The sequence below is a fragment of the Bidens hawaiensis genome, unplaced genomic scaffold (genome assembly GCF_021521415.1).
Source record: "Bidens hawaiensis isolate Kalapana, Puna unplaced genomic scaffold, B.hawaiensis_p1.1 tig00006968_1, whole genome shotgun sequence".
NCBI lineage: Eukaryota > Viridiplantae > Streptophyta > Magnoliopsida > Asterales > Asteraceae > Bidens > Bidens hawaiensis.
Genome location: NW_027491478.1, coordinates 590,349 through 618,189, shown reverse-complemented (window position 1 = coordinate 618,189; position 27,841 = coordinate 590,349). Strand labels below are relative to the sequence as shown.

Genomic DNA, 27,841 nt, shown 5'->3' with positions numbered 1-27,841 from the left:
GGTGGCCATATTTCATGAAATGATCAAAAACTCCATGGAGGTTTTCATGGACGACTTCTCAGTCTTTGGAGACTCCTTCGATCATTGCCTGAAAAATCTTTGGTTTCTACCGACGCTTCATAAAAGACTACTCAAAGATCTCAAGACCTATGACCAAACTTCTGGAGAAAGACGCACCATTCGTTTTCTCTGAAGAGTGTGTTGAGTCATTTAGTACACTAAAAGACAAACTTGTCAACGCACCAATCATGACCACACCCGATTGGACCCTTCCATTCGAAATCATGTGCAACGCAATTGACTTTGCAGTTGGAGCCGTACTCAGACAACGCAAAGAAAAACACTTTCACCCAATTTACTATGCCAGTAAAACTCTTAACGATGCACAAGAAAATTATACCACAACAGAAAAAGAGTTACTAGCAGTAGTATTTGCATTTGAAAAATTTAGATTATACCTAGTTCTTTCCAAAACCATAGTTTACACCGATCATGCCGCAATACGGTACCTATTCAACAAACAAGAGGCCAAACCTAGACTCATCCGGTGGATCCTACTACTCCAAGAGTTCGACATCGAAGTTAAAGACAAAAAGGGAGCAGAAAATGTAGCCGCAGACCATCTTTCACGTTTAGAATGTCCAACATCCGAAGAACTTCGCAAAGAAATTATTAATGATAATTTCCCACATGAAGTCCTCATGCACATTCAAGATGTAATAAAGGAAAAAAAAGAAAGTCCTTGGTATGCAGACTTCGCAAACTACCTAGCTTGTAGGTTTCTCAGAAAAGGACTTACCCATCAACAGCGAAAGAAATTCTTCTCCGATCTTAAGTTTTACTTCTGGGAAGATCCATACGTATTTAGGATAGGTGCGGATCAAGTCATTCGTAGGTGCGTAGCAGGCAAGGAGGCCTTAGACATTCTCAAACACTGCCATGAAGGACCAACAGGCGGACACCACGGTACCGCCACCACGGTCAGAAAAGTGTTTGATGCAGGATTTTTCTGGCCCACTATATACAAAGATGCACAAACTTTGATCCAAGCATGCGATGCTTGTCAAAGAGCCAGGAACATCTCATCAAAAAATGAGATGGGTCAAAAGGGCATTCAAATTTGTGAAATCTTTGATGTTTGGGGAATAGATTTCATGGGGCCATTTCCTAACTCATTCGGAAATAAATACATCCTTGTAGCAGTCGACTACATGTCTAAATGGGTAGAAGCACAAGCTCTTCCCACTAACGATGCTCGAGTAGTTGTACGATTTCTAAAAAAGTTATTTTCAAGATTCGGAACACCAAAAGCCCTCATCAGCGACAGAGGTACTCACTTCTGTAACACCCTGATGGACAAGGTCTTAGCAAGATATGGGGTTCACCACCGACTGGCAACACCATATCACCCGCAGACCAGTGGACAGGTGGAAGTCTCGAATCGAGGAGTTAAGAGAATTCTGGAAAGAAGTGTGGGGATAAATCGCAAAAATTGGGCAGAAAAATTAGATGACGCATTGTGGGCCCTTAGGACGGCCTACAAAACTCCCATAGGAACGACACCTTCAAGCTCGTTTACGGGAAGGCATGTCATCTACCGGTAGAATTGAAACACAACGCCTACTTGGCCCTTAGAACAGTGAATTTTGATCTAACGTCCGTCGGAGCAAACCAGGAAGATCAAATTCGTGAGCTCGAGGAAATGAGAACAATGGCCTATGAAAATTCCTGGTCTTACAAGGAAAAGACTAAACGTCTACACGACGCTCATTTAAAAGGGAATAAACAATTCAAAATTGGCGATCGTGTACTGTTATACAACGCTCGTTTACGTCTTTTCCTAGGAAAACTAAAATCCCGATGGTCAGGTCCATACGTAGTTGAAACAATTTTTGACTATGGAACCATAGAGATTTCAAATTCAAACGGCCAGAAGTTCAAGGTAAATGGACATTGATTAAAGCCATATATCGACTGTCCACTTAAAGAAGTATTGGAGGTATTAACCCTCTAAACTTCTTGATTAGGAGATTAAGGAAATAAGGTCTGGCCAAGACCTTACCAAAAACCAGGCCTTGTAAATAAAAAAAACAAACAAACAAACACAAAAACCACTGGGGCGTGCTCCCAAAAGCACGGTCCCGTGCCAAAAAATGCGGGCCGGCATCTACGCTGCAAAAATCTCAGTCAGACTGGTTTGTAACTAAATTGTCAGACTAAAAACACGGGGGCGTGCTTCCATAAGCACAGTGTCGTGCTCGGTTTCCTGTTTGGTTATAAAAGGCACCTTGTGTCATTGCATTCCTTGCGCAAACCAAAACCAAAACCAAAAACCTCTGAAAATTCAGCATGCCGACGGAGATGAATGAAGCAATTCCCGTTTCCCGACATCCGAGAAATGATGCCCGCCATGTTTCCAAAACCGAGCTTCTCTTGAAACTTCAAGAACTCGTGAAAGAACTCACCGAAATGAATCTCCTTGCGGAGATGCGTCTCATGCAACTCACTGAATCGGTGGAAAACATGAAAATGGAACTCCGAGACATCAACGAACAACTCCAGTTTCAAGTTCTCGGTTTCACGTATTTCCCACCACCAGGACCATTCGGAGGAGGATAGCCTTTCGGGGAACTCTAGAAAACTTAATTTTATGCTTTTATGTGTAATCAAGTGCATTAAGCACAATGTGTTAGGGCTTCGGGCTTAACCCGACTATTTTCTTTTCTTAGGAAACCCAGGCTTATCCCGAAATTGTTCTAGAATCTTTATTTAATGAAAAGTAATTTTTAGATGACTAAACTTCCAAAATATCACAATAAATGTCATTCTAAAAATTCCGGATAGTGAATCATGTTAAAAATCAAAATAAAAATCAGTGTGACAAAAAGCACGGGGCCGTGCTTTCCTAAACACGGTACCGTGGTCACCTTAGAATCTTCAGCATGATACGCGCTGACTCCGTACAATTCTCTGACTCAGAAATATTTATTCCTCTAGCAGCACGGGGCCGTGTTTCCTATTACACGGTGCCGTGTCCAACTTACCAGTCTCTATATAATGCATGCATAATTTCACTATTTCATTCACACCAAACAAAAATTACCCAAATGGAAGGAAAACGGGTTGAATGGAAACCAGTGAAAAAGGGGAAAAAACATGAATCTTCCTTCCTCGAGGAACAAGTTATGCGACTCCAATGCATCGTAAGAGATCAAGTTGAAAGCAACATGCAAACCGAAGCTCGAGTAGTAGAGTTGATCAACAACGTCGACCTGCTTAGGTTCGAGAACTTCCATGTTGTGGATGGCCACCACAAGGATGTGACTTCCAAGCTTAACTTTCTCAACTGAGAAATCGTCACGCTCAACAAAAAGCTTGACGAACTTTTGGAAGCCAAACGAGCACCACCACACATCCAGGACTTGTTCGGGAGTGGTGGCCGTTGAAGTTCAGACCTTGTTTCATGATTAAGTTGTTTCTGCTAGTATTATGTGTTAGGACCCGAGAATTTTTGTTGTACTTTTCATTTCATTTATCTTTAATTATGTCTTTACTTTTACGTTCTTAATGAAAATTAGGATGTTTAATTACCAAATTTAAAATAACCAGAAAATAAAAACCCAGTTAAAAACAAACCAGCTCGATAAATAAACAAAACAGTACTGTCTGCACTTAGCAGCACGGTACCGTGCTTCCTGAAGCATGGGGCCGTGTTTTTGTGTCAGGGCAGTTACGATTTTTTACTTAATAAAATAACTTTCTCACACAACCAACCCTATTTTTCACTGCCGAAAACCGAAGACCTTTAATTGTTTTGCCAATTTCTTCATCAATTCATCAATTCTAAACCCAAGATATGTTAATCTAACAATTGTATTATCTTATTCGTCATTCTAGGTTTAGATTAACCTTAAAATTGTTCAAATCGACCAAATCGGGTCAAAATCCGAATAGGGTATGAGTTATTATGCTTGATTATGATGAATAGATTGTTAAATGTTGAATAGTTAGGGTTAAATAAAAGAAACAAATCAGGTTTCGGGTTTTTACACAAATACCCGACCCACCATCAAACCCAATTGACATAACCGGTTGGAAACGAGGGTTCGAGTCTGAGTAAGTTAGAAATCGATATTAGAAACACGAGCCGTGCCCAAAACAAAACAAGTCGTGGTGAACAGAAAGTCAAAATTCAAAGAAACTGAACCAGAAGCAGCAGCACGGCACCGTGCTTCTGCAAGCACGCCACCGTGCTTTGCCTTCTGTTTCAGCAAAACGCAAATTTTTTGTACATTTTGACTAATATAAGTGTAAATTGCAGATGGCCGAGTATGGGGACGATTTTCATGCATTTCTAGTCTTCGGAAACTGAAATAAAAAAGACCAATTGGCAAACGAAAGATTAACATACCTCAACAATAGGTATCCAGAAGCCCACTACCGTGCATGTGAAAACACCCTACGACACGTAAACCAATGGGACCGCTATCAAAACATTGTAGAGGGACCTTGGGGATGGGTTTTCAACCAAACTGGGGATTCTGTTACAGAACTCACAAAAGAATTCCTGGCCTCGTTCAACTTCAAGAAGAAAAAGTTGACATATGGGATACCAAGGCGATCGAGTTTCGTTGTGGGGGTTTTTGGCATACAACTTCTGTCACTCAATTGGGAATAGATTTGGGCATTTACACGGCCGGAGAAACTGACACGGCCATCTGGTTCGAAGCAAAATCAACATTTACAGATGAGGGCGACGATGATGAAGCCGAAGCAGCTCTCATAAAGGAAAAAGCTTGGGAACAATTAAGTTATGGACCAACAACGTACAGACCAAGCATTTCTAAGAGCACGGCACTGCGTGACCCGCTGATGAGGTACACCTACCGGTTATTGAGTCATACCGTCACAGCTCGGGGTCAGAGCGAGGGGGTTGTCAACCTAAGGGATCTGTGGGCATTGTACTGCATGAAAAACAAAATACCATGCAATATCGCGATGCTATTTTGCAAACTTTTCTTGTCAAATGCTACCGCCCGAGGGAACACCCCGATTTTCGGTGGTCCCTGGATCTACAACCTCTACTGGGCCTATGATGCAAACACAGAGGGAACTCCAAGCCCAGACATGATCGCTCTCAACCTTGACTACTGTGAAAGCATGAAGATGGTTCAGGAAATCAGCCCGGGTGTGTGGAGATTTTGTGACAAGAACAACCAAGTGTGGGACCCAGAAGACCCGTCAGAGATGATGATTCAGGATGTGCATGAGAGACGACAGTCACCGCCCAGACAACACCGCCGCCGCACTTACCATCAGACAGGAGGCCCATCTTCATCAGGGGCCGGCCCTAGTTCATCACATGATAGCCGATACTCTTTCGAGGGTATATTTGGACTTATTGATCAGTTCTCAGCTAACACTACTGCCTCGTTAACAGGATGTCAGAACAGATGGCTGCTTCTGATGCACAGCGAGCAGCCGAATATGCAGAGACGAGGCGAGAGATTGATCTCTTAGGCTATCGCATGGACAGGCAGTGGGGACCATTTGACCCAGATGCGGGTAACTGATGACTGGCGACACTGGTAAGTCGGGCATGGGCATGGGTTGGTAGTATTTCATGAACTTATTATGTGTATTTTAAACAATTTACTTTTCATCGTACTTGTTTGTTTGTTTTTATGTTGGTTTGGATATTTTTATGGACGTGGGTGCCAAAGACATTATGTAGGTACTTATTTAGCCAGAAAGGGCAAGGGATGGATGATTCCATACCCAATTTTCAGCAGTTTATGCTTGGTTGTTTGTGGTTGTTTGCAGTTTTATATTACACTGGTACAAAAAAAAGGAAAATGGAGGAAAAACAGGGGACACTCTATCGAAATTTCGTTAAACCATAGGGAAGTAACTCTCCATTTCTACCCATAATACTCAATTAGAATTTTTATATTTTCATGAATCTTATCATATTGAGGACAATGTGAGATTCAAGTGTGGGGAGGGGAATTACTTGACCAAATTGTTTGTTCAACTAACTAAAAAAAAAATTCTCTAAAAACAAATATATTTTTGCAGCAAACAAAGATTATCCTAAACCTAAAAAGAAAACCAAGAAAAAAAATTGCAAATAACCAATCATTACATAAAAGTGAAAAAGTAAGAAGAAGTTTTGTAATATTGAGAATACGTTTATGCAAAATATGGCGTTAATACTCAATTCCTCCGTTACTGTGAGACAAACCTCATGCCATATAAATATTTTTTCGGAAGCTTTGAGTGAGTCATATGTTTCGTGTGATTTAAAACTTGCCGCAATTATTCATTTCAAGACTGCACGAAGTGTTGCATAAAGAAGAAGGTAATATTTACACAATTCCATCAAAACCCTCACCAAATTACAAAAAACCCAAAAATCCGATCACCTTATCCATCTTTCACCGGTAAAATACAACACTGGTATTTTACCGGCAGACCCTAAAGAACTGGAAATGCATTCCTTCGATTTCAATTTCCTTTGCTGCATACACTTCACAAAACCTAGGTTGCCTCGAGAACTTAGGGAGATAATCTTTCTCTTTAGCAATGAGGTGAGGAAAAAGTGGCGCCAAAATGAACAAAGACCACCATTATGTGGAATCTCCAAAAACTCAATGAAGAGAAGAGCAAAAAGATATGAACGATGCTTAGGTTGCGGAAACTGGTCCCACGAAGGAAGATGTAGAAAAAGTCAAACTTAGTCTCAGCATGAATATACCGAACTAATGAGGATGGGGGCTATTAGGCTCAAAGCCGAACGATCCATTAGAGTTGGAAGTTATATTCAGAATAGGATTGAGGAAGAATTAATCCACATCCTCTACAAAACAGGTCTTGACGATCTGACCTTAAATGAGTCATTAGGTAGATAAAAAAAACGAATGAAGACGAAGAAGAAAGGAGCTAACCAATGAAGACATCTCAAAAATCCTGACAAACAGCGGAAGTTGTACTTACCATTAAACCTTGAAACACCACAAAATACCAATCCCTACCCACACTAAACCGAAACCACTTTTTACCTTCCGATCAATGCAACCCTTCAAAAGGTGGAGATTTGAACTTGTTACAAGCTTATTTATCACAGGTTGCATTTTGGCTAAGAGTGTTCACATACCTATATCACAGGTATGATCAGATATAAAAACCGAGTGTGAGTGAACATTGCGAGAACGTGACGTTTTGCATAAACAGAAGCTCATAAAAACAAAAGTTCTCTCTTATTTATCACCAACATAAAGATTGGTTAATTTGTTTCATCTTCTTGGAGCTCACTTAAGGAATAGCTATAATCTAAAGTTGTTGTTTTTAGAGAGCATTTATAAAGGCAATTGCTTGAGGACAAGTAATGTTCAAGTGTGGGGATGTTTGATGTACATAAAAATATCATCTTTTTGGCATCAAATGATCTCTTAAAGCTGCAATTTCTGTCTAATAACATAGCATAAAAGACTACTTATCATAATAAAACATAATTTCAGGTGAAACCAAACCCCAAATGAAGAAACAAGCAAAAAGACGAAGAAAAAATAAAAGAAAACACAGGAAAACAAAGAAACACGCCCCCATGCCTCTGACACAAGAAAAGACAAAATCTGAGAACAAAGGCACGGAGCCGTGCTCAGCATGCACGGGGCCGTGGATGGAAATGCAAAAAAGACAAAGAAGAATTAAGCACATGTCACTAAAAATCACGGGACCGTTCCTGCTAACCACGGGGCCGTTGCCACCTCACACAAAAGACAAAACAAATCTGGCACATGTCATAAAAGTACACGGGGCCATGCTTATCTTGCACGGGGCCGTGCCTCACCATCCAGATTGCCTATAAATAGTGGCTCATGTTGCATTCATCAAGTGTGCCTTGAAAAGATTTCTATCCGATTCTCTCTTATATAAACACACACTAACACTCACTTTGAAAATCTAGTGAAGAGTTTGAAGGTTTGGAGGTCATCACCACTAATCATCATCATCAACCATCATTACCATCATTAAGAAGAAGGATTCATCTACATTTGGTTAGATTGTTCCAAGTTTAATCATGTATTTGTTATTATCAATCATCTTAATGTTCATCATAATGCTCATTATGAGCTAAACTCCTTTTACCATCTAAAATCTATGAAGAAGATTTGTTTTACTTGAAAATTAATCAAGACTTGTGATTTTGTCTAGTTAAGTACATGGTTATATTACAATTATCCTTTGATGAGAAATGTATCACCATCTAAAATCACTAATTCAAAGTTGGTGGTTGTCAATATCATTGGCAATCGTTCATGATCGTTTCATGTTCTTGAAAGATAGAAATACTTTGATACATTATCGAAACATGGATCCTTATATTGTACTTAGAAATGATGAGATATAAGTTATGGTGTATTTTTCTAAACCTTGGTAATCCGAAAATGGCTTTGCTTAGGATATCAAATTAGCTAAAGAAACCATATGTTAACGGAATGTGTAATCATAACCTACTTAAATCAACCAAGGGGAGGTTGTGTGATGAACTACAACCACCCGAAGTTGTTAGAATTGGTATTCGAGAAATTGAAGTCAATCATAATCTTTCTACTTAACGAAACTACTTGTCAACTTAAATTGACATCATTGAGATGATATGACATTAGGATATGGTGGACTTTAAAATGCGCATATTATCTCCTTAGTGCCAAAGATGCTCACTTTTTACTTTGGGTTAAGGAGCTATCTATCATATATTGCTACGGTAAGTTTATCACATGTCTATATATTAATTATCAATGCTAAAATGGAGTGGATTCTTGATCTTAGATGGTAACCTTCGCATAATTGAACAACTCGTTTAGAATTTCTTATCTTGGTCACCTATATATTATATATAAGTATTTATATTTTATAAAAAGTCCAAAAATTAACCCCAAAATGATTAAAACCTCTGATTAAAGTAAAACAACGATTTATTATTAGAAACATTTGTGTCCATGGATCGATACTTGGTTCTTATCAATACTATTCTACATATACGATAGGTACACTTGCCTATTTTGTGTGTGTTTAGTCTTTGTAGAAATCATTTTTATAAATTTAAAACACGATCTTGTGCAAAAGCAAATCATTCCATCCTTCTATATTTTATATCACACGCACGCACGCATCAATATGTGCACTAATGCCTATTGCATATATATACAATAGTATTTTATTGCATATAATACAACACAATTGCATTATCCAATACACACTATTGAATATATGCAAATACAACACTAATAATTGTATGCAAAACACATTATCGCATATAAGTAATACAACACTAATGCACATATGCACTATATCGAATTTTTTTATTTTTTGTATATAATATAACACTATTGCAAATATACAATACAAACAACTATATATATGCTATTCAACACCATTTAAAATATCAAAATGCACACTACTGCACATATGCATTATAAAAAAAGTCGGTGTATTGCATATATGCATTACTCGTTAATTATTTTTATTAATTTTTTATTTTTTTTCATTTTTATATTTTTTTTTTGTGGTGAAGAATAACAACATATAAGAAGGATGAAAGAAAAAAATTTTAAAAATATTTTTATTAATTAAATTAAAAATATTTTATTATTAGTTCTCTAGTTCTCTTCATAAAAAGGAGTTCTTTCATGATCCTCTCCCTATATATATATATATATGGCCATTATGATCATTTATATTATAATAGATCAAAATATTAACTATACCTTATTATATATTAGTTTGGTAATTGTTGATGAGTCATATTACCTTTACTAGCTAATAAAGGGTTTCCCCTTGGGTATATATATAGAGATAATAATAACATCATAACCTAATATCACACACATGAGAAATTCATGTGTCTATCTCTCTCCTGAAACTAGATTCCTCTCAAGAACTCTAATCTCCATCCTTAATTATACACCTTAAAGGGGAATTTGATCAAGATGACAAACATCCCGACTACATCATACTCTGTTGCGGTTTATGCTCTCCCTACTATAACAGGTACACATATAATAATAGGTTTATCATATTATCATATTATTACATTACTAACATGAAGAATTGATCAACACCGACTTTGTAATAGGTTTTATATGGTGTTTAGAATGCTAGTTTGGTTATATAGGTCTATATGAATGAAAACATGCATACCACAAATCCATACGCTTATAATCGAAGGAGGGCATGCGTATGGAGTACATATGTAGCGAATGGGATAACAAATTAGCGTATGGTCAGGTTGTACTATAAATAGGCCATTTTAGTTTTGAGAACTGTTTGCAAGATTGATAGGGATAATGGAATAATTCATTGCGTAAGAATAGTGTTTGGCTGCTCAATGGAATGGAATCACCATTACATATGGAATCCCATTCCATCAAAACCATTCATTCCCTCCTCCCCCCCCCCCCCACCCTCTTCTTCTTTTTTTCATTTCATTCCTCTTTCACTCTACTTTCTCAACACCACCACCACCAATACCATCACCACACCACCATTTTCCCGCCGTCGCCCCCACCACCACTGCTGGCACCACCACCATCGCCACTTCCGCTGCCACCAGCGTCTTCGTAACCACCTCAACCATTGTCATGATCGCTGCCTGACCATCACCGTTACCACCACTATTGTTGCCTATCCACCACCACCTGACCGCCACCACTGTCGCCATCACCCTACTATCTTCATCATTACCAATGCTACCACTGCTTGAACCCGGTCACCCCTGCCTCCTGACCGCCACCACCACCACCATTTTCGTCGCCAGAGCTACCAACATCGTCGCCATTGCAGTTTTAATTTTTTTTTTTTTTTGTTTGTAAAAAAGTATTTTGAGATAAGAGTATTTTTATTATTTATACTTCATTCCTACAATTTTTTTGGATACCAAACAACATAAAGTAATAAATCAATTCATTCTCCTAGGATAACCAAATAAGACAAAGGAACGATAATAATCAATTTCGTTCTCTCATTCCATTCCCCCTTCATTCCATTACCTTCAACCAAATATACCCCTAGAGCAAAACAATTTTACGAGACACCGTTTGTAACGAAACTCCGACGAAATTTATAACGAGCTTTGACAAGATATTATTTACATCTTTTTTTCTTAATTGTTCGGTTTTTTTTCATTGATTAATACCAAAACGCACCAAAACAAACTCCGTGTGTTTTCGGTTTCGTGGATCAACATCAAGTGTAAGGCCCCGAACCCGGTAGCCTTACTTTAGCGTCGGATTTAGTCATAAACACAGTTCTTACAAATCAGAGTTCATTAAAACTTTCGCGGAATATAAAAACTTTCATGAAACGTTACAACAATCCAAAACTTGCCTTAATTAAACATTCTTGTCTTTCAAAATAAACGTCAATTACATTAAAACATCTTGAGTCTTCAAATGCCAGTCTCCTATTCGCCCACCATATGCCCGCTCAAGCAAGTTGTCTCATTCTACTCACCTGCGTGCATACTAAAAGTCAGCTACGCTGAGTGAGTTCTAGTTAATTGGACGCCATACAATACATACACATACATACATATCCGAAGATACATATCCATACCTAACTAGTTACCCTTCTGTTCTACATACATACTTACTACCATACATACATACATATCTACAATCACTAACCTCAGTCTACCGAGAGTATGTTCATAGTCCGCCGTCTATACCTGTACTCAAGGTCGTGAACACGTAAAAGGTCCGCAGTCCTTACCTATGTTCACCATTTATGGTACGTGCAAGGTCCGCATTCCTTCCCTATACCATCCTACATCCACAACACGTACAAGGTCCACAGTCCTTCCCTATGTTGCAACCTAAACCATAGCACGTACGAGGTCCGCAGTCCTCCCCTATGCTACCACAATACAAATACAGCACGTATAAGGTCCACAGTCCTTTCCTATGTTGATGCCTATCTATAATACGTATAAGGTCCGCAGTCCTTAACTACGTTGTCGTCTATTATCTGTAACACGTATAAGGCCCACCGTCCCTATCTACGTTTACATCTACCATCTACTTTACGTATAAGGCCCGCAGTCCTTAACTACGTTGTCGTCTATTATCTGTAACACGTATAAGGCCCACCGTCCCTATCTACGTTTACATCTATCATCTACATTACGTATAAGGCCCGCAGTCCTTAACTACGCCATCACCAGCCGAGTCTATGTTCGACAAAAGCTAGAGGGATTTGCCATCCTAACTTACTATGTCGAACGTAGAACTCACATACCATTCGTGTACCTGTATACACATACTTCACATATACAATAATTACATTATAGCATAAGAACACTCTAGGCGTTCTTTACATCATTCATTTAACAACCATACCTCTTGTCGATACGTGCAATATCCGAAGATCGTTCACGCCCCGACAAGTATTCATTTGTAATGTTCATACATCTTCGATATATAATATTCGTACCTTTATTTTTGACCTGACAGTACGCGCAATATCCGAAGATCGTTCGCGTACCGACAAGCAATCATTCATATCCATCACATATATCACATATGGCATACACTTATCACTTAGGATAAATGTATTAACAACACATCGAGTATGCACACAGCCCCGAAAACATAACACATAAATGGGGCTAGAAACTCACCTGAATCCTGTTACGCTCTCCGTTAATCGTTATTCCCTTCTTGAGCTGTGCACGGCTAACTGTATAATATTTACATGTATCAATTAACTACTACTACTCATGTTGTATTTCTATCTTTATACAACCCACAACGAACGGGGGTCCGGGGGCAGCGCCCCTGGCAGCGGGGTCTAGGGGCGGCAGCCCCTAGCAGGGTCCAAGGGGCAGAGCCCCTGGCTGGGGTCGAGCTGCCAGGTCAGCTTGGAAAAATTTTATTTACATTAACTGTCTTAACACATTTTCCATTAGGTTTTTAATTTATTTTCTAATCGAACTTGACTTTAGGCGAAGTTAAACCTTAGGCGAACTTAGCTTTAGGCGAAGTTAAACCTTATGCGAACTTAGCTTTAGGCGAAGTTAAACCTTAGGCGAACTTAGCTTTAGGCGAAGTTAAACCTTAGGCGAACTTAGCTTTAGGCAAAGTTAAACCTTAGGCGAACTTAGCTTTAGGCGAAGTTAAACCTTATGCGAACTTAGCTTTAGGCGAAGTTAAACCTTAGGCGAACTTAGCTTTAGGCGAAGTTAAACCTAAAGCTAAGTTAAACCTTAGGCGAACTTAGCTTTAGGCGAAGTTACCAGCTAGGCGAACTTGGCCGTAGGCGAAGTTAAGCTTTGAAGGCGAAGTTAAGCTTTGAAGGCGAAGTTACCAGTTTGCAGGCGAAGTTATCAGTTTGCAGGCGAAGTTGCCCAGTTCGCAGGCGAAGTTGCCCAGTTCAGCTATGGGTTTGGTTTTTATCAAGCATTTTGGCGATTTTAATACCCTTGTTATGGTTCGACATCACCCACTAACGTTCCCTAACCATTTCGTTCGTATATATATCCCGTATATACTATAAAGCTTGGATCTTTAAGCTTAAGGACATTCAATAAAACATAAACTTTAAAGGTCAAGAACATACCTTTTGTGCTCGTTTGGATCTCGTTTAACTTGTTTAATCACAACTAATCGTTTACTCTCTCTCGGATCTTGCTCGTTTCTCTCCCTCGGCCGCCGGCCATATATGGCGGTGTGTGGTGTGTGTGTGTTTTGGAGTGTGTAGAGATTATGATGGAAATGAAATGAGGGTTTAGGGTTTTATGTTGGTTTAGGGGATATTTATATCCCTTAAAGCCCATGGACCTAAAGCCCATTCTCATTTAACCCATCTCAATTAATCTAAATCCATGATCCGTTCTTTACTCGATATTAATTAATTAATAACGCGGAAATCACTAAACGTAACTTTCTTTATTCAACATTATAAATTTTAGGATGTTACATCAAGTTATCCGATCTTCAATGGGAAAAATATTGGTGAGTAATATTTGAGATAGCGTATAGAGAGAGTGTTAAGAGTGTGGAAATCGGAATGGATAATACATGGCCTAAGTCCTCCTTTTATGGTGGAAGGGTGTTGTTACAGTTGAGTTGTCTAGTCAGCTCACTAGCTTGAACATGAATGTCTTATCTTACCTTTTCTAAGTTGCATGTATGAGACTTGCCATTCTGGTGAACGTGTTTATCTCCTTTTGCTGGGAGAACACTCACATGTGCATGTAACTTCCTCATACCTCTTTTACAGATAAAGGCGGTCACCTACTTAAAGTTACTGTTCATGTCACATCAGAGGGTGATGTAGTGATCATGCACTGAAGCAAAAGCGTTTGCCACTGCTTCAACTTTGATGATCGGGATACCCCCTTCATCAACACTATAATATACCAATGTAGAACTTTTCATGTAAAATATAAAATGTAAATGATAACCTGGTCTTTTATTATTTTTTTAAACCAGAAAAAAACATAGTTGTTCTATTCATAAATAATTATACATAACAATACTAAAAGTACTTAAATTCACACTGAAAAAAGATATTGAATCGATACAACAAATTTTAGTAGAGACGTCTACAAATAGTGAGACCATCACCCAATGGAACCGTAGAGATATCTATACGAGGGTCAGCAGCAAGTGACTTGTTAAACTCCATGATGTACATTCTATTCTTTTTGAGTTCATTAAGAACAGCTGACTCGGGTTGTCCTACAGACCCGAACCATAGTGTGTTGTCATACACCACAATCCCATTCACCTTCACTAGTTTCATCATACGCTCGTGATAGTTTATATAGTTTATCTTGTCCGCATCAATGAAAGCAAAGTCGAAACTTCCATCATTAGCAGGCTGAAGAAATATTAGATTATATAAATATTGTAGCTTAAATCCAAACCAAATCAAATCAAATCAAATCAAATCAAATCAAATCAACCCAACCCAACCCAACCCAACCCAACCCTGCAAGTAGTGTTAATGCCAATGTCAACTCTATTACAAACAAACTATGTTGACTTTTAATAATAGATTTTGAATAATCTATACACTTTAATAAAACATATGTATATGTCTAGTCATTTGTCAATATCATATTATTATCCTTACAACTTTTCAAATATAGACAGGGAAAGAATCAAGACAAAAGTTTTTAAAAGTTTTTATTAGAAAGAAAACACAAAAACTCATACAAAATTATTTTTAATTAAAAAAAAATTTTAAATTTTTTTCATCCTTTTTATATATTGTTATTCTTTACCAGAAAAAATTAAAAAAAAAAGTCGATGTAGTGCACACATGTGTTCAACAATGCTTAATTTGCATATATTCAACAGTGTGTATTGTATATGTGAAATAGTGTTGTATTATTATGCAAAAAAATCGATGTTGTGCATGCGTGCAGTAGTGTTGTATTACATATATGCAATAGTGTGTATTCTATATGTGCAATAGCGTTGTATTCTATAAAGTACAACAATCTTGCATATACGCAGTACACACTATTGCACATATGCAAAATATGTATTTTAAGTTTTATTAATTTTAATCAGAAAAGTAATAAAACTCATTATTAACACAATAAATTTTCAAATCTTCCTCTTCTAATAAACAAACATAATGATGTTTAGGTGTCTAAACCACATTCAATCCTTGCCTAAATTTCTCTCCTAATTCTCTGAAAATAATGCTATCTATGGGTCATGGGTAAAAAGCGTTTCGACAACAGGATTATAACTTAGATTATTAGGAGGGAAATTAGACCAGTAGTGTAGACATAAAAAAAATTCATTTTATCACTTATTATTTCTTCTAGCTCTCGAACCCATCTAATGCACGAGCTTTGTCGATGTTTAAACTAGTAGAATGAATTATTCCTCATGATTTTTTTATTAAAGATTCTATTGATCTGATTTCTGATTTTAATTGAATTTGTTTATCCGTTAATGCTTCAAAATTACAAAAAAAGGGTTTTGTTTGCTTTTTTAGAAAGAGCCGTACCAACACCAAAAATCAAAGTTGTTCAAGAGATTAATAATATTTGACTAGCAAGGTTTACTGTATTGAGAACATAAGGAATATCTAAGTTTTAATAGTATTGACAAGTCAGATTACGTAAACGAAGACTTTGTACCGAGCTTATATTCACCTAATGTTCTCAATGGTTTAAAAATTCTCGGTTGTCCCAATAATCCGTTGGTATCCGATGTGTGGGTGAAGGAAAGTGTTTTAAGTTTTTAATGGTGTGTGTTTTAATTGGTTATATGTATCGAACACAAGGACTTTGGCGTGGTTTTATGTTTAAAGGTGATAAGAGCTTAAAGGAACTAATTAGTGTTGTATTACGTGTATGCATGTATGTGTTTCGCTTACAATAAATAGTGTTGTATTTGCATATAGTCAATAATGTGAATTGTATAATGCAATTGTGTTTAATTATATGCAATAAAACACTATTGTATATATAAAATACATATTATTGCATATACGCACTACATCGACAGTTTTTTTAGGAACAATATCAACTTGTTAGGAGTAAACAAAAAGAAATCAAAAAATATTTTTATAAAAAAAAGTTAAAATAATTCATTATTAGTTCTTTAGTTTTCTATTTAAGAGGAGTTCTCTCTATATTTCACCACTCTCTCTCTCTCTCTCTTTCTCTCTCTCTCTCTTTATATATATATATATATATGCATTTATAAATTTATATTGCCTCGATTTAAAAAACATAATTTATTTTTAAAAGTGATAATTAAACTAAAAAGATCTGTGATTTTGGGTAACGATACAAATATCGATTGTGATAAGGGCATGGTGGATACGCCGCTGATACATCCTATATATAAGTGTCCTTATCATATGTTTTGTTTGTAGCGTTATTCGGATCACTCGAAGATCTGTGATATTATTATTGGGAAAAAAAATTCTCTTGATATTCATTTTGTTATGTTATGGTTTTCCTAAAATTTCGAGATGAACTTTCCAAAAGGTTGTGAAGACTGTAATATTCATTAATTTTCAAACCCAGCCCGTTTTTGTTTTCAATGTGATTTTTAACATTTATAATCGATGAAATGTGATATGTCTATGTTTTAATCATGTTATTGGTCATTGATACTAAATTTATATCATACTTTCTTTGCTAACATATTCGTAAGTTTTGATAAATCAAAAATTATTACCTCGCATCGTTACTTATATTGTGTTAAGTAATTAAAGCATTTGTACACTCGTAACCTAACTTGATATTTGGAGCCCCTAATAAGTTATATATATGTATTTTGCCAATACATAATAAGTTATAACTCATAAGTGTGTTTCTTTTATTTTATAACACAATAAATTATTATATGGACCTTTATACATGTAACCAGCCTAAGTGCTATATCTAATTAATTATTGTAGGACATATTCCATCCCATATCTTAAAAATACAATAAAATACAACCCAAAACTCCCCCAAAACCGTTCACCCCCCCCCCCCCCTTTCCCCTTCTCCATGTTTTACAACGTTTTAAAAAAACAAACTTGCCTAAGTTAGACCCTTAAAATCTTGTTCTTTATATGAGACTATCATCCCCTCTTTTTCTTTTGTACAATTATTATTCTTCTTTGAAATTCAAAGAAGAATTTATATTCTCCTCTATCTCTCTCTCTCTCATATCCATCTTCTTCGTTTTTCTTATTGTTACTATTTTTTCAAAAATTAAGGTAATCAAGTTGTTGTTTAACACTAATTGTACTATCTTTAAGGTTTCTTTTATTCTTGTTCATCTTCTTTATTTACATGGTTTCAAAGCCATCAAATATTCATGTCAATAATCCCACATAATTTATACACCATGGTGTGTGTTGTGAAGGAGACAACTAACTAAAGGTTGAAAGATGATCTTCAATGGTCACAGTGTAACAAAATTCCTACATTCCTTTTAACTGTATGTTTTAATTTGATTTTTCTCTTATAACATAACCATAAGGGTTTGATGATACATATTCTTTATATGATCTATTAATCATCCCGTTAATGGATTATAATTTATTTCCATCAAAAACCATTTCAAAATGTAAAGGACATAACTAATTGTAGTGATTCGGAGCTGACATAATTCTTGGACAATAAAGGTTAAGCCACAACTTTGTCATAAAAAATTGAAATAGTGAAAGACCAAAGCCTATGTCTAACTTATTTGAGTTGTGATTTTAATGACGTTTTATTTGCATTTTAATTAACTTTTTATGATTCCATAGTGGTCAAACTAAAATAAGTGTGCAGATCTGTACCTTTTAGAAGAATTACTGTTTTAGCCAATCTTGGGTCCGAATCTGACGGCGTTTCTAAATTAAAGTTGTTCCTAACACATTGATTTAGTTTATTGGAGGTTTTTTATAATTTTTTGGGAATTGGTTTCTTATATTTAAATAATTCATCTATTCTTTGCAGCAAGTTATCCAAATTCTGTTTTCATCCTTGTTTACCTTTTTCAAGTACAAGTTATCATATCATCTTACCATTATAATCCTTAGTTAATTATTCGTCAAACACAAACTGAAACTAGCCTTATTACTTTTATTTAGGGCTTTACACATTAGAAAATTCACGCGTTTAACCAAGATCTTAGTCTTTCAACCCACCAAATTCAATTTGAGTTTACATACCTCTTTTTTCGTCTTTTATATTTAGGGGTAGCATGTATACCTTATTCAATTTTACACATGTTTTATTTCCATGTCTATTCAAAACACAATTCAGTATATGTTTATGTGTGATTATTGCATGCTCTATGATTATGCTCTATGTGTTTAAATGTTTATTTTATGTTTGGTGGCTAGTATTCCATACTCATCTATTCTCAGCTAGTATGATCATGCATTTATCCAAGTACATTGACTTTGTATCCATAGGAACGGGCCCATAACTATTTAGTTGTTTACATTTTCATAATATTTGTAATTCTCAAAATTTACATATGAATTGTGATGTACTGATACTTATGTATTCTCACCAACATTCGTGTTGACAAACTCTACTTTTATACATGCTACAGGTACAAGTAATTGATATTGTTCAAGATTTAAGATATTAGCTTTACCTTAGGATATTTATTCAATATACAAAAGTATGATGTATTTGTTTTGTTTATTGAACTTGTGTACTTATTAATATCAATGAAATTAAATAATTTATGTCGCTTTTATTATTGTCTTTTGAGCTACTGTCCAATTAATACATTACGCCCCGTCATGTTTCGCCGCCTTTGGTCAGGGTGTGACAAGTAATACTTAGCCCATTGGTAAACATATCATTGATGTCTCTTCTTGATTTTCCACGAGACCAAATAGCCAACCTTCGACTTGAAAAATGGAGTGACATATATTCTACTAGTTATACATTTATCTGGTCGGAATTTACTTACACTTTCAGATCAAACACTTTGTTTTTATTAAACAAACTCATTTCCTTAATTAGCTAGTGACCCTTTCAAATATTAAAGAACACACAAAGTCCAATTCATATGAGAGATGACGGTGCATATGTTGAGTTAAGAGTGAGATACATTTACTTGCCAGCCAAATATTTTGATACGTGGTCATTTGGATGGACTACTAGCAACATTTAATTCATAACTACACAATTTAATGTTTCTGTTTTTTAAATTTAGTTTGTGTGTTTTTAATAGAAAATTAGTTAAGAGGTTTGTAACACTTAACGCCTTTACACTAACCGGCGTTAGACATTTTGTTTAAAGACTAAACTGCGGTTTTCGTCCATGTGATTTGTCCAAATATGTGGTTTTAGTCCAATAGTTTTAAATTTGTGATTTTCATCAATGTGGTTTCAATTTACTTGCAATTAAACCCGAATTCACTAACCCCATTAAATCTAATCGTTTCAATTTTCTCCCAAAATTAACCTTAGTTCTAATTCGCAAGCCCCCTCACGTGAGGGGTTGGGTTGTATTTGGGGAGAAAAAGGATAAAATTGCCCCTCACGTGAAGGGCACACTGATGGGTTTAACAATTAAACTTAACGGGGTTAGTGAATTCGGGTTTAATTGCAAGTAAAGTGAAACCACATTAACGAAAATCGCAAATTTAAAACTATTTGACTAAAATTGCAAATTTGAATTAACCACAGGAACGGAAACCGCAGTTTACTCTTGTTTAAAACCATATTAAGTTACCAGTTCGATGTAGAAGCTACAAGATGAATTAAAAGGACTAGGTGAGAAACTCAGCAATGCACTTTATAAAGTGGAGGTAATGGATCTAGCCAAAGAAATCATAGATGTTTTCAAGATCTTGTAAATGAATTCAGCCATCCTTACAAAATTTATAATTTACTACTAATGAAATTAGGAACTGGTAGATTGAACTGCATCTATTGTCTCATTTCAAGTCTTACAAAATATAAATTGTCTAGAATATACAAGAAGTTCATAAATTTGAATTGATTAGCCTCAAATCTAACATCGAGTAAATAGATAACAAGCATTAATTTACAATATTCATTCTTCACACACGAAATGAAAGACTCAAACTTTTGCCAAAGTAGAAGAAGCATTCTCAACCGTGGGGTCTGTAAAACAGTATGCGGGTGCTTGTACTACCGAATCCGGCAACACCACTCCAACCTCAAATGTCATCACATGTGAAGATATCCCTGTGTTGCAAAATATTGAGGTTATTTGATAGGTTTCATTCGTTTTTTTCTTAAATAAGATGATTTATGACCTTTTTACTACATAAGAAAGATAACTTTAATAACAATTTAAATCTATTGATTAAAAGAACTTAAAAGGATGTATGCTCTATCACTAACAAAAGGTCAGAATTTCAACAGGATAAATTAATATACTCTAACTTTTATGTCTAACCTGTTAATTAAAAAGGTTGTGTTCAGGATGACAATTGTTTAATCAAACAACTCTTCAATTAATCTGTTTATGTACATGTCAACCCTCTAACCTATGTCCGGTAGTTCAACCTATGTTTATGACCTATCAGCTTACGTACAAGTCGACTCTTACTCACAACCCGCCAAGCCGCTTGGCGTTCTAGATAAATAGTTTGAACTAGTTGTGTTCAAGTTAAAAATTTTTAGGTCTTTGCACATTAAGATGAATGTTTTTTAAAAGATTAAATATATGGGTGTGATATCCGGGTTGATCAATCAAAATTGGCAACCCCTTACTACAACCTCACATGCTTGATAAGTGTCATAAGAGTGTGCGTAAATCTACAACGTACTCATTCTTTTCACATGTAAGCGTAGCCTAGTTAGTCAGCTACATTAACTTTTTACCCAAATACATTTCTACTAACACTACCAAAAACGTCATTCCTACAAGCAGCCTGCATTTTATTATTATCTATTCTTTGAGAGAAAAAGAAATTATATATCTTCAATGCTGCACATAGCCAAGATTTGAGGCCCAGTTGCAGTCATGCCTCAACACCACATGCCCCACACAGGCTATAGACTGGCTATACCGTTGTGTTGTGTTGTGTATTGTTGGAGGTAGTCAACACAACCTAAATCGAACTTAATTAGAAATAAATAAATAAATAAACACGTGAAAATATACTTGAATCAAAATAACTTGAAAAGTAGGGTTGACAATTGAATACCTGATAAGACATCTTAATAAAAAAAGTACGGTATACAATTTTTTTAATTTTCCTAGATAATTGAATTTAGTAGGCTATGTAACATTTTCTTTTATTGATACATGAAACTTAAAACTGTCTTATAGTCATGACATATAAATTGATTAAACGAGTGATATTCATTTTTTTGATACTTGTGTTAAGCACATCGTTTCTAACATATTAAACCCATTAAGATACGGATTGTCAACCCTATTCAAAAGAATATATAATTACCATCGTAAAAATCCCAACGAACGGGTCTCTTGGTGACCACATCTTCATAATACCATATAAAGTCCACCTTCTCCCACAAATCACACAAGAACCCATCAGTCACCACCCGCCCGAGATACCGAGCCCCATCGAGAAAGTCAGGGCGCGGTATCCCGACACCAAAGTCCGCCACCTGGCATTGTGCATCATCACCAAGTGTGTAGTAAAACGACGTCCCATTGTTCCACTCAATATCATAAAGCAATATGCCAAGTTGTTTTTGAAATATGTTAACGTTGCGACCTTTGGGCCAGTCGTACCAAAGGTCGCTTAGTTGGAGGTTGGTGGAGGTTAAGTTCATGTAAAGAAGAGCGTGGAATTGTTCGGGCCATGGAGTTGGTGTGGGTTCGGGTTCGGTTGGGGTTAGCCATGGCTCGTTGTTGGTGGTAATGGCTAGGTGGATTGGTAGATGGAGAAGGAAGAAGATGAGCACTTGGAAGGCTATCTTGATGACGTTGTATATGCTTGTGGTCATTGTTTGTTTTGGTAGAGAAGTAGGTGTGTGAAATAATCGGGCTTTATATGATTTTTTTTCTTATTTTTCTCTAGAAAATTAAAACTTTTAATAACCGAAACCTTTAGGAAGAATTATGTTTCGCACAAGTATCTATGATTGTGGTCACCGCCGCCAACATCGTTACACCATGTGTAATGAAAGCATTTAACTAATAAAAAGTATCGTCACGTCACTGTCATGTAGATGAAAGCATACACTGAACAAACCATCAAACGTGTCTGATTATTTAACCAAGATTTAATCTTATTTTATTAAAATATGAATAAGTGAGTTTGATCGGTTGAATATTAAAATATGAATAAGTGAGTTTGATCGGTTGAATATATTAAATGCCATCTACCCAACGCCATACCCTCCACCCCCAACCAAAAACGAAAATAGCATCCCTTCCGCCTCTCCATAATCATGTTTGACATGACCGTGAATTTATCACCTACCATATGGTTTTATCGCCGCCATAATCTCGACTTTTTGTATTGGTAAAGTTGTAATGAATACACGAACAAAGGACTTATAGTGAGGACAAAAATCAGGCTTGTAACGAGGACATGTCTTCGCTATTAATAGTTCGTTACTATAATGGGTCTATGCTGATTTTGCTTTATCTATAACTAAAATAATTATAATTTATCTAACAAGTCAAATTTTGAGCGAAGTGTGAAATTAGTAACTACAACTTCTAGTATCGTTTGTTTTAAAAAGATGACAATAGTAAAAGTATATAACGTTACACTCTAACTATTGTAATCATGTGTTATACAAGGTAATTAGAAAAGTAATAATAAGAAAATCAAGACAAACCACTATTTTAGGTCATCTTTTGCCAATTTGCCATGTATCAAACGTATGTTACGTATCTACTTGATGTTTTCGTATTTCAAACCCGAAATTTTAATGTCCAGTTCCGTCACGTGGTTGGGCTAAGTGGTAATTTTTTTTGTAAATTATTGTAAGTATTTGTTTTTAGTTGGTCTGGGCTACGGATGAGATCGGGACCGTACCGGTACCGACCGGTCCTGTCCCGAAAATCCCGGTCCCGAAAATCGCGGATTCTTGGTACCGGTACCGGTACCGAAACTCAAAACGTTGGTACCGACGGTACCAAATCGGTACCAATTTCAGTACTGGTACCGGTACCAACCGATACCAGTCTCAAATTTGTTCATCCCTAGTCTAGGCGTCTGGCCCTTTTTATGGGTTGGGCTTGATTTTTTTAATAAAGCCGCCATTAAAAAGGGAAAGAAAAAAACAAAAGAAAAATGATTTCATTTTACTACGTAATGAATTTATCTATGCACCAAATTTATAATTTGGGAAACGTTAAAAAAGAGTAAAGATACTAGGAAAAAAAAAGAACGTTGACCTTCTGTTTTAGGGAGTATGGTGACATAAAAAAAACACAAGAAAGTTGTGGTGCCGTCCAAGCGTAGACTTTCTTGTGTTTTTGAATGTCCAACTTCACTTTGGTCAGATTATGTTTCTTAACCGGGACCACCTTTACTTCAAAGTCTGGCTTAGACGTTCTCCTGGGCAACCATACCGTCGTGTGTCACTTGACAGTCATTGTGTCGCCACAAGAGTAGAAGTCTCAAGTATAACACACGATGGGACGAAAACCAGGTAGGCTTGGGATTCGATTAGACAACCTCTCAAGGCCTAGCTAAAATCCTTCAGTATCATATCCATCAAAGTGACATAAGTGAGGATTGAACTTGAGTATTCACTAGAGAACCCTAGTCTTTCTAAACCATACTAACTGGTGTATAAAAAGAAAGATAGTTAGTCCATAATTATATAAATAATTTATTAGATATTAAATTTATTGATCTATGTCTTTTTTGTATTAATTTATTCATATAATATTGTTCATTAATGGAGTATGTTGCCAAACTTAATATGGTATCAGTTAACTGATCCTAATCACTTATATCAATTTCTCTCTCCCTCGCCTCTTCCTTCTTCCCTATACGATCATCTAAAACACTTGTCAATATGCTGATTGTAAGCATCTAAAACATGTGTTATCAATTTCGCCTACCAGTCAAAGGAACATCTTTAGTCTTTGAATTCAGACAAAAGTTCAAAGGCATTTATAAACAATTATCCGCCATTGGTCATCCAGTGAGTCAACATGAAAAGTTGCAGTGCTTTTTATGTGGTCTTGGACCCACGGTAGAAACTATTATAACTACCATCCATACCATAAAGCCCCCCCCCCCCCCCCCTTCCCCTTTATCTTGTTCTAACCGAGAATCATGGAAACCTAATGCCCCATGTTGCTATGTTGTGTTTAATGCCCAAAATTACCATAGAGGTATTTCAGGTAGCTGATGTCACAACCCAAAAATATTAGCAGCTAAAGTTAATGTTAAACATAAATAACGGTGATGTGGTCGTTTTTTTTTTTATGAACGGTGACTTTCATAGTGGTTGAATAATCAGCCACAGCTCTCGGAGAGAGCCCTAACCGTCTCACTCGGCCAAGACTATGTTATTTTAACCGGGCTCACGCTTGGCATCCGAGATTGGCTAGGCGTTCCACGAGAAAATTTCAAGCCCCCTGCCACTTGACAGGAGTTGTCCGCCCACAAGAGCAAGCTCTCTGGGAAGGGACACTCTAATAGAAAACTCGCGTCGCCATCAAGATTCGAACTTGAGAGGCCAACCAGCATCAAAGCTTTTACCCATAATTTGACTGGCCACTTAAGCTAAGCTAATGGTGTTTTAAACAACAAACATTTAATTTAATCATATATCTTGGGCAATTATTTATAATATAATTAAAAACATTGTCTTAAAAGTTGTAGAAGTACACAACTTGCTTATTTAAAACAATCTCCAAGCATATCATGTCCAAAGCATAGCCCACTTTCACATTCTCACAAAGTGTCGGATGAATAGAATGGTTGGTGAGTTCTCAAGTAATAAAATAAATATTTAATTTAAAGTGTAGGTCTCGTTATAGATCTCACAACTAATCTCGGATCAATCCATGCCTTGGTGAACCGAAATCACCAAAACTGTCTGAATACACACACACTTTTAGAATGAGAATAGTAGAAGAAGAGAACATATATTTGCAAAAGGTTACCTAGAATATGAAGTATAAGTGAATATTTATACTTCATATCTAGGTCATTTCATAATGGGCCACTTGACCGGCCTAACAGGGCAATAACGTTGTCTATTGCCTCATACCCAATACAACCAAAACTAAACAAAAGCAACTTAACAAACGAATTACAAACCACTTCTAATACAAAAGCATAACATTATAATAAACAAAATATGACCCAACACAAAGTGTTTCCTTTAACAAAATATTCACATAGCACCCCCTTAGTCTTTCTACGAAGGTAAAACTTTAGTTTAAACTCTTTTGTCGTTTTACAAACGTTTATTTGAACAATAATCCCTTCGTTCTTTTCTGCACGATGGCCACTTTCGTCCCACAAGAGCAAATATTGACATTTTATTTATTAAATAACATGTGGTTTTATAAACCAGCTAAAAGTATTACATATGCATAGCATTAAGTCCATAATCAACACATACAACATTCAAAGTCTTTTTCACAAAAACATCTCAATAGATCTATCAATACTTCAATATCCTACACAAGGTTAATGATTAGGACGACAAAACAATTTCAGATATTTGTAACACGCGGGGTATAAAATAGTTCTAATGTAATACATATTCCACAAGCATTTCTAAATAAAATATCGGTTTTCAAACGTATTCTTCTCCTAGAATCATTTGTAAATATTTAAAACATTAAAAAGCAAGGATTATGAGAAACTCACATCTTTTAAGTACTAGTCATTTATTACAAAAAGTTTACTTGTTGGTCGGCTCGTGCCCTATTCATAGCACACACTTGAATAGCCCCTATACACAAAGTTTACTTGTGTGTTTTTATCCAATTTAATAATTCACATGTTTTTGTTTCATTTTGAACATGAATTGCCCATATACTTTAGCTAGAATTTAAAACGCCACATTTGACCTATTTTCGAGGTGTTACAAGTTCACTCCCCCCCCCCCCTCTTAAAAAGGTTTCGTCCCTGAAACCTTGTTTATGTACCGAATAAAAATGGACAATATCTTTTCTATCTCTTCTTTGGACTCTCACGTGTTGTTCAACACTTTTCTTAGTTTCCATCTAATTTTTACTTAAAAAATGTTTTCACTCTAAGTTTCCTCACCTTCCGGTCAAAGACATCAATTGGTCTTGCCACATAATTCAGTTTGACATCTACCTCTATGTCATCGTGAGGCACATAGGTCGTCTCATCTGCTAAACACTTCTACACATGTGAGACGTGGAACGTTTACTCCACTTAGCTCTTCTGGTAACTTCAGCCGGTAAGCTAGCTCTCCTACCCGGTCTATTATTTAAAAAGGCCCAATAAACCGAGGGCTCAATTTTCTTTTTCTTTTCTTTTCCTTTTTTTATTCTCTTCTTTTTTTAACCAACTCGCGTCATGTAGTTGGTCAAACAAATCATCTATCCTCAGGAGAGGATATTTATTATTTACCGTAAGCTTATTTAGCTCGCGGTAATCAATGCACATACGCATGCACTCGTTCTTTTTCACAAATAACATCGGTGCTCCCCACGAATAGGCACTTGGTCTAATAAATCCTTTATCAAGTAGATCTTCTAACTAAGACTTTAACTATTGTAGTTCCCAAGGCACTAACCTATATGGTCCTTAGAACGCGGTTTTTCCGTTGGGACTAATTCAATCCCAAACCCCGCCTCGTGTTCGGTTGGAATAACCAAGAAATTTTATTTATTTAATTTTTTAGAAATACGTCTTCACCTTCATTGTTGATTATGCATTCTCGGCATATGCCACAACAATAAAACTTTTGTTCCCCCACTTCTACCTCTAAGATATCGGTAATTTTTTATAAACAAATGACGGGGCTGAATAAATCCATGTGAAACAAAAGATTTATTCTGACCCATATCAAACAATACATGTGTGATAATGGAATTTGTGGTAAATGTACCCGTAATCTCTTCGGTTTCGATTTTTTTTTGTTTCGGCAACAATGATTTAAAAGATCTTGCTCGCACTCTTGGAACTCCCATCTTTCCGCCAGCTTCCTCTTTCATTCCTACCAACTCTGGGCACTCAGATTTCTCATGGCATTTATAGCACACCGACATCTTTATGGGGAAATTTACAATCCCCGTGACCCATATTCCCACATATCACATGCGCCTTATCTTTAAAGTTGTAATATTCTCGATGCGTCTTCCAGCATATCTTACAGCTCGATTGTCACACCCCACTTTTGGGCCTAGGCGTGTGACCACAAGTTGGTACCTCTTTTACAATTTCATCAGAGTTG

The 27,841-nt window shown here is 36.3% G+C and overlaps 1 protein-coding gene and 1 pseudogene across 1 annotated transcript; both read right to left on the bottom strand.

Annotated features, from left to right (window-relative positions):
* Nucleotides 1-14,595: 14,595 nt before the first annotated feature.
* LOC143634020 (putative caffeoyl-CoA O-methyltransferase At4g26220 pseudogene) lies at nt 14,596-17,223 on the bottom strand (annotated as a pseudogene).
* A 3,174-nt stretch (nt 17,224-20,397) lies between these two features.
* Nucleotides 20,398-22,491, bottom strand: LOC143634037 (uncharacterized protein At4g14100-like). The gene is made up of 2 exons (XM_077102223.1): nt 21,919-22,491; nt 20,398-20,695 (listed from the first exon to the last, which is right to left on the bottom strand). The coding sequence occupies exons 1-2, from the start codon at nt 22,430-22,432 to the stop codon at nt 20,568-20,570; spliced, it is 642 nt and encodes a 213-aa protein (XP_076958338.1). The 5' UTR covers nt 22,433-22,491; the 3' UTR covers nt 20,398-20,567.
* Between the last annotated feature and the right edge of the window lie 5,350 nt (nt 22,492-27,841).